At 38.5% G+C, this 8,989-nt stretch overlaps 1 protein-coding gene across 1 annotated transcript in view; it reads right to left on the bottom strand.

The window, feature by feature from the left end:
• Positions 1–1,029: 1,029 nt before the first annotated feature.
• The window catches only part of Mct1 (Monocarboxylate transporter 1), a 99,947-nt gene continuing 91,987 nt past the window's right edge, over positions 1,030–8,989 (bottom strand). Inside the window, 6 exon segments of the mRNA XM_067088546.1 lie at positions 1,030–4,509; positions 4,981–5,181; positions 5,576–5,741; positions 7,087–7,239; positions 7,830–7,911; positions 8,490–8,646. Of these exon segments, the coding sequence (XP_066944647.1) occupies positions 4,355–4,509; positions 4,981–5,181; positions 5,576–5,741; positions 7,087–7,239; positions 7,830–7,911; positions 8,490–8,646 (914 nt within the window). The 3' untranslated portion in view covers positions 1,030–4,354.

The following is an 8,989-nucleotide window of genomic DNA, read 5'->3' as shown; positions in this document are numbered from 1 at the left end:
TTATTTATTGCTTTAAAATGCTGAGCATGATGTACGAAAGTATTTCTTTTGATTGTTTTGAACACTGGCTAATAGTTATTACGAGAAAGCAGTACAAATATAAAGATGAAAAAGGCCATATACTGTAGGTCTCATCCAAATTTATTTTGAAGTTCAATCTTTCCTCTTACACCCTCCATCACAACAGGCCTATTTCTAAAGACATCTGACCTAACTGTAGAAGTCGCTATGGCCCACAGCACTTACATAAGGACCTTCTAACATCGAACTCGTACGCAAGGAAGACGTAAATATATTTTTAACGGAAGGACACTAGAGTGACTGTTTATATTTTGGTCATCCTTTTCCGCTTCCACCTTCCAGTCTCCACAGCACGAGAAGTAGTGATTCTTATCAAAAGTGGAAAAAGGGCTAACATTTTTGTCGATACTCTTTTACTTGTATAGAAAAGAGACACGTTACTGTTCCTCGTGCCATATTGAAACGACATGCTTTATCTACTTTATATTGTCTTGGTGATAACATTCTACGTTCTATTGTGTGAATACCAAAGACTTAGTGAAATATTTGAATGCACGTATTCGATTTGCATTGTAATCCTCGAAGTGCATTTGTTGCGAGTTAGTGACTTCCCAAACCACACCATTTTTTTCTATTTGTAGTTTTTGTCGTTATGCATAACGATCTGAGAAAACACCTTAAAAAAAACCATATCCATTTAAAACGGTGTAACATTTACAGCTAAAACAATGCTGTTGTAGCTATACAATTTGCCAGTTCTAGCGTAACGCACCTGATACACTAAGCACTGTTTTTTCAGGACAAATCATTGCACTTCTGATCATTCATCTGACAGTGCGTCATCAGGGCTGGTCACAGTACTTTTTGCAAATGCATTAAAATAATAAACATTATTATTTCAACGGAATTCTTGGCTCAACGACATTCAGTCTGTAGGAAAAGACGGATATACTGAAACAAATAAAGAACCTACGTCAAACACTGCAGGAGTAAAGAAAAGGACAAAAATCAAAATCATAACTTTGTTAATAGGCAAAGTCTCTTATTTTGAGCTCAAAAATGATTATTTCTGTTATACTTATTTGATTAATGGTCTCCGTCACATAAGAAAGAACCATCAATGTTAACTGTAACTCCAAAATAAAATAAAAAAAGATAAAATGTCAGCATCACGGTACACCAACGTCTAAACCAGCGTCATCATCTCATGGATCCACAGGAGAAGTTAAAATATTGACAATGTGCCAATACTGCGTATTTTTTTTTTTAGCACTATGTAAGTTCTGTTCTCTCACGTTTAATATTTAAGCTTTATACATATATATCAACCTGTAGTAGAAAATAACTACTTATTTAAAACAATACCTTGCAATGCACACACACACACGGGAGAAAAACTCATACGACTCTCCAATGCACATCACAGCCGCCATGGACACTAAATAAAAAGCTTGATTATCATAAGTACTATATGGGGCCGCGGGATAGTCCCGTCGCCCTGCGTGCTACTCGAAAAATGGAACACAACTGCAGACAAAACGGCGTCGCACTGGAGAGTCCTTAATGGACGCTGCTCTTTCGTTCTACGTAACCATTCACTCGCCCCTTAGGAATTCAACAAGATACACCTGTTTCCTCTTTGCATTCCTATCGCTAGATGTGTGTGTGTGTGTGTGTGTGTGTGTGCGTGTGTGCTATCAGTTCCAGAAGTCTCTCTACACCAGAGACGTTGGGAAGAGACAAGATGCATTTCTCAGGAGTATCTAAATGAATCAGTGACACCTATACCGATATCAAGCAATAAAAGAACCAAGGTGCAACAAGGTGCAATTGTAGACAGCTGCACCTACTACCACCCCCCCTCTTGTGCACTGTTGTAAATGAAAGCTTTCAAACATGGTGTAGGAAGATGAATTACAGTAGCACTTCGCTTTAGCAGATACTTTACAAGGGTCTGAGGTTGCACGGTACTTGTAATTATCTGAGGACGTTTATCCTCTGGTGGGGCTGATGAGTCTGTTATGAAATGAATGCAACAGAACAGAGTATTTTAAACCTATGTTAACTTTATCAAGAACAGGAAACATTTCAGGTATAATTCCATACACACGGAAAATGATAAGACAACGTAGCATACTTGGCAATTCTTTCAAATAGCAGTCTGGAACTGCTATAGAGTACCTCAGCGTCTGTGAATTTTGGGGGTTACCTGAAAGCGAGGTGCTGCTGAAACCACATAATATATCACAATTCTAACCTAGTTTATCCATGACCTGCAAATTCTGAGGCACTTCAGTTTAATAAAGGAAAGTGAATGAAGTTACTCTACTTGTAAAAAAAAAAAAGATATAAAGAAAAAGAATCCCTTATCATTATCATATCACATAGAGATTTTGTTCTAAGTTGGGATATAACAGGGATGTATTTAAAAAATAAGTCTGGAATCATGAGGGTGCTTACGGAGATTGGAACCTGGGGATTTTACAAATCCTTTTTCAGCATTGTATGCCAGGGAATCATTTAAAGTTCACCCATTACACAGTTGTAATATACTAAACGTGTCCCTTTCTGTTGAAAAGTTCTGTCTAGATGAGGACCTTCTTTGACATTTTTAAGATTTTTCACGCGTTAAACTCATGGCTTGCATGAGTAGAATATTTATTCTACTTCAAGTTTCAATTCATAATGTAATTCACGTTCAAGCCAGTCTTCTGATTCATACTGTACACACACAAACATTCAAAACAAAAAGAATTATACATTATACTGTAGTACTTTGAAATCAACTGTCGTTTCTGAGAACATTCAATCCCAAAATACTACAATCAAAGTTAATACAAGGGCTAAAATAATTTAGAAACTGAATTCTCAGTATTGAGAGCATTTTGAAGAAATACACTTTTGCGTTCCTGGATTTACAGACAAGACAATTGTCTCTCCATAAGAAGTTACAGTATATTACTTCCAGTCCATCTACTGTGTAGGATCAAGTGAGCCTTACTCGTTTGACCCCTGAAACTGAATTTTAATTCTTGTAACTTCTACACATTGACAGGTGACAACAGGGCACAATTGACTCAGTATCTTAATTACAATTCAATAGCTGTACAGCAACCAGACTGATCCTGCACAAATCACTGACCAGAAGTGATATACTGCACACAACAAATAAAATCTACATTACATTTACTATATCAACATGCGTGCCTCTTATAAAACTACTGTGTCATACTGCAACACACTCACACACACTGAACAGACTGTATTACTCCACAGTTCATTCACTTTACAGCTTTATACTGCGTATGGGTACTCTAGTCTCTGCGTAAATTAATTCATGGTCCCAATAAATGATATATCAGTTATTCTTAGATGTAGAACTCATACAGAACTATATTTCTTACTGATACAGAGAAAATGCAATCCGTGTTTACAAAAACTTAACAAAAAATATTTCAAAACTTGTCTTGTAACCAAGTTGGAGAACTCTCGTTACATAAGGGAACTACATTCATCCCATATCAATATATATAAGTATATATAAAACTCTTCACACACTTAGGTAAAACTTGAGGCAAACGAAGGAAGACTTTACCAAGATTCCTTTGCATCTTGAATTTATGAATTGTTTCTTTTTTTTCCTCTCCGACGTTTGAAAACGAAGGCCGGGTGCAGTGTGCTAATTTACCCACAGCCGCCGCTAAACAAAACCAGTGTTTCTCCACAAGTATTTCACTGTTTACATATAGCTTAGAGCACCCACTTTCTCAGCCATATCACTGGTACCCCGGAAGGAAACAGGCAATTTGCGTAACACAAAATTAACAAATGAGGACAAGGCAAAGTTCGAGTCACTAGCATTTCCTTACAAAATTCCCACACACTCATTTTTTGGTGCATATCTGTGGCACACCAAGAGGGATTCACACAGCTTTTAAAAAATATGTGATTGAGAGCTGAAGCATTTTCCTCCAAACATAATTCACCACATTTTGTAGCTGTTTGAGTTTACTGGTGATGGAAAAGTGAACAACTTATGCTTAACTTACATTCTGCCTGTTACAGTGTATATGTATAGATGTATGCACAGACATGCTTATATATGTATTCATACACATGTACAAGATTATAGAGTGAATTACCTATTCCATTAAATACACGACACTTCTGTGCTCTGAATCACACCCACAGAATTCCTCTCAGAGAAAACTCAAGCCCTAATCATAACTGGATTAAGAATAATTAAACATCTTTCACTTAGCCTTAGCAATCACAGTCTGTTGTAGCTGACAGTTGGCTATAAAGGATATCTCTTAAAATAGTATCAACATATTCAGTTGGTGTTGGCAGTGGCTCTCTTTGCCAGTTTCTTGGCCTGGACTCTCCAGATGCACGGGATGAAGAAGAGCATCAGTCCGGAGGCTGCGATCATGCTTCCAGCGAGCAGGAAGCTGCAGTCGTAAGACTTTGTGATGTCGTACAGGACACCTGCAAGGTGGAAAAGATGTTAGATTTCTTACATCTGTCTTGTGCAATGAAATGGCTAGTGAACTTGGATGCTTAGGGGGTCTGATAAGTAGAAAAAAATTGACAAGCAACAAAGGCCCTATAGTTTAGCACACACTTGAACATTCAAGGTATCCCACAGCTAACAATAATCCCATAGAATTTCTAGCCTAAAGTAACTGTACTACCTGTAAGTTTATAAGTCCGTTTAATAGATTTATAATATATGCAAAAATGCACCTTCTAAAAAAGGTAGTCTGGCGAAAAACTGCCATAACAATGAAGCTTACAATGAAAGAAGTTCGATAAGACGTAAGGTTTCTATACTCTGCGAATGTTTGGAAAATCTTTCAGATGAAATGACAATTCCAAGAAGGCCCAGTGACTTCAGGAATCCTTGTGAAGACTAAGTCAATTTAAAGAACAAACTGCATGCTACGAGTTCTATCTTACCACAGATTGGCGGTCCAATCAAGGATGCAATTCCTTGGAACATGAGCAGGAGACCAAAGGCGTTAGTGAGTCTCTCCATCCCCAAAAGGTCCACTAAAACTACAGAGGTCAGACCAACATAAGCTCCTGACATTGACCCGAATATAACTGCGTATAGGACTTGGGCCCAGTAGCTGTAAAACCAGATGCTGATGCATGTTCCTGAGGGAAGAAGGTATACAAGACACTTATCAACTGAAATATTTATATTCGAACCATGCAGAGGTTATGTCACAGAAAGAACTGCTGAGAAATTCACAGTCTCGTGAAAAACGGTTTGTGGAATATAAATCCACAATTATATAGTAAACTGTATTACTATGTGAAAGATAAAAGCAAAGACTTCCGAGGTGTTTCTCATCAGTGTTTACGTTTGTGTGAATACTGATGAGGAAGCTTTTTTCGTTTACATGGTAGTACAGTTTACTATATAATTGTGGATTTTTATTACACAGAAAGAAGCTATTGTTAAAGTATTTCATAAACTGAATATATAACTGCCAATGGTCTCATTTGCAGTCGATATTCACTTGAAAACACTGTATTCATTACTTACCAACCCCACAACATGTTAAGGCGATATTATAGAGATAAAGGCGGTTGACCCATGACTGGTCAGAAATGTAGCCCAACACGATACGGCTCACGGTGTTCGAAATTCCCACCACGGCTAACAGGAAAGACGCCTGGCTCTCGGGAATGTCGTGGGTAATGGCACGGTCCTGTAGTGAAAACAGAATGAGTTGTTTCAATGAAATTCTCTATCTCCTCCTGTTTTCCATGAGTTCCTGAACCTTTCATCTTTGAAGGATGTGGGCCTGTTAATAATTTTTTGAGATTACATCCCACGCTCTTCGTCATATTCCTCTCTTTTTCTATTTATTATTTAAGCCTACACACTTCCCCTTGACCTGACGTTAAAGTTACAGCAGGAAGGTTGCAAGATACTTCAAGATTTTATGATGATAAAAATTCTTCTGGAATTTCATATGGTGGTGCACATCTTCAGAGGTAAACAAATATTGCAGTTCTGTAGCATTCTGGACTTTGAAATCTCTCTCTCTCTCTCTCTCTTTATCAATTAATGTAGCAAGAGACAACAAATAATTTAAATCTGATCATTCTGCCATTTCACTATCTTTATCGTCCCTATTTCACTGAGGAATAAAAACTGTGGAATGAATTCGATGAAGCTTAAAACCAACATTCATCCAAAACTAACAAGTCTATCCCTCTGATATGTATAAACTGACTCTGGTTAGACAGCAGTTCGTATCCTGTGTAACATTCCTGTAACTTTCAAAAGGGTACAAACTAAACGTCACAGTTTAGAAAGGAGTCCGCAGTACCTAAAGTGTGTCACCTTATCAGTGTCTTGACATCTGTCAAAAGTTTGTCATTTAAAGATAACATGACATAATGTGGGGGTCTTATGCACGATATTACAATGAATCAAGTTTTGGTATTGTCTTTTGCTGAGTCACATCTCTAAAGACTCCTGCAGGACTCTCTTGTAGGACTCGCCTGAGGGGCATGAGGTGGAAATTGGAGCAAGGTCCTGTTGAAGAAGTTGGACAGCTGAATAACTGCGAGGAGACTGAAATGGGCGGGTGAAAAGTCAATACAGTTAAGAATAACAATCTTGAACAGGCTACGTTTCTTTGGCGCAATCGAGTTTTCTGTACAGCGTATAATGCTGTATGAAACTCTCAGCCGCGGCCCATGAAACTATCAGCCATGGTCCGGTGGTAGCCTGTGTTGTTGGCACCTATAGCAGTGCCAGATGCACGATCATGGCTAACTTTAACCTTAAATAAAATAAAAACTACTGAGGCTTGAGGGCTGCAGTTTGGTATATTTGATGATTGGAAGATGGATGATCAACATACCAATTTGCAGCCCTCAAGCCTCAGCAGTTTTTAAGGTCTGAGGGCGGACGGACAGGTTTCTTTTACAGAAAGCTAAAAATGGAACCTTTCAAATGTGAAACCTTCAGATTTGATTTGCAGTGCACATGGACAAAACATACTTATCAGTAGCACAACATACCCTGTCAGGTGAACTTACAACAATAAAGATATAAGGAGCATTAAAACCGATGGATGTACAGAAGTTGGAAACGGCAAACAGGATGAAGATTCCATCTGTGAGAAGGCCCCAGTCCATAAGGTTCATCATGGCGTCGTGAGTCTCCCTAGAACATGGGACGCATCCGCACACCTGCAAAACAGGAATTGATGGACATTACAATAGCCACATTTCAGCAGATAACCTAAATAGAAATACATTTTCGACTTCCCTGGGCGGGATTTGAATCCAGGGCCTTTGCTTTACATAAATTGTGCTGTAATTTACTAGGCCATCAGAGCTGAGGAGCATCCCAGAGTATATTCACAGCGTCCATTTTGTTACAAAGATAATTAAACATGAATAGTACAAAAAATAACAATTTATATAAATTTTTCAAGAATAACTGTCAATAGGTAACCCTTGGTTATAGACCTGGCTTACTTCCTAAAGTCATGAATTCAAATCCCAATCAGTGTGAAGTAAAGGTTTAATGATACAGGAATTGTTGCAAAAGTTAAAATATATATAGGACACAAAACATAATACAAAAAAAGGTAAGGAGACAACAAAAAAAACGTGATAATCTTCTGGAGTAAGAGAAAAATCCAAAAACAGAGCAAACAATCTGAACCAAATAATGATGAAATGACGAATGAGAGAGAGGATTTGCCTGACAGCACACTTCCAATTCTTTCAGTACTCTTCTTCCCTTTGCAAAATCACCTCGCGGTCACACTAACCTTCGTCTCTTCCACAACGGCTGTGGTCTCTTCGAGATCAGGGATCTTGGTCACTGAAGCCCTGTAACTTCCGGGATCCTGTCTGTATGAGAAAGCATCAGGAGTTACTACTGGGCTGACTAATGGTAGGGAATAGGGACGCCCGAGTCTCGACTTCGGGTTTGCAGGAAGGTAGGGTCTACACCAAGTGAGGTATTGTCTAAGAGGTTAGCGGGAGGAATAAGTTGCATTAGCGACCAATAGTGATATTGGTACTGTACAGATGTTTTTGTCTAACTATACTGTTATGGGCTACAGGCTGCTTTGCACAACCTATGCTAAATAAGTTGGACTATCGAGAATCCCCTTGGGAGATCTCACACTTTTTGTTTGTTGCACATTAGTTGTTGTCAGTCTCATAAGTTGTTCAGACACTAAATGGAGATTCAATGTTGTGGCAACATGCAGATTACAGAGCCTTGTCATTACAAGATGATTTCCATTCGTTTGTTGTGATTCCATGACATTATTCATGCTGCAGCTTACAAGAAAATAGCTATGTCACTGATAAATGCAGTACGTTACGAACATTCTATAGTAATTCACTTAAACTTTGAATTTTATCATTTTCCATCAATTGGGAAGAGTTAGAACACCTGAAGCCACAGTGTTAAAACTTACTTATACTCTGGGATGTTCAAAAGAGACCCACGGTAGAAGATGTCCTTGCGATACAGGAGACCCGATCCATGGTGGGACGAGGGGAGGCTGCCACTCTTCTTCGCTTGGAGGCGGACGCTGTCGATGCTGATGATCTGCTTCTCAGAAGCTGGCAACACTGCAAAGCAAGGTTACAGAATGTTAGACTCATTCCTTACCCCTTTCGTTACTGCTCATGCTTCTTTTATGCCCACTGGGAGTTAATGTCAGCACGTAATTTACAAAAAAATCTGATATCTTGATCTCATCTACTGAGAAAAAGTCTGGTTCTAAGTCGACAGAGTTTTAAACAACTTCTGCAAGCCATACTTTCTTCCTCTGTTCCATTCTGATGGATTTATAATTTTCTCTCTAAGTGAAAGAGGAATATTCTTTACCACTTATTTTGCAGCCAGCTATTTTCCCACTGAACAGACACTGGCCCTGAACATTAGGATCAAGTGTAAATGGCTACAAAATCT

Source organism: Macrobrachium rosenbergii, chromosome 45 (assembly GCF_040412425.1).
Source record: "Macrobrachium rosenbergii isolate ZJJX-2024 chromosome 45, ASM4041242v1, whole genome shotgun sequence".
Classification (NCBI taxonomy): domain Eukaryota; kingdom Metazoa; phylum Arthropoda; class Malacostraca; order Decapoda; family Palaemonidae; genus Macrobrachium; species Macrobrachium rosenbergii.
The sequence above is the reverse complement of the archived record's forward strand: the minus strand, read 5'-3'. Positions and strand labels throughout refer to the sequence as shown.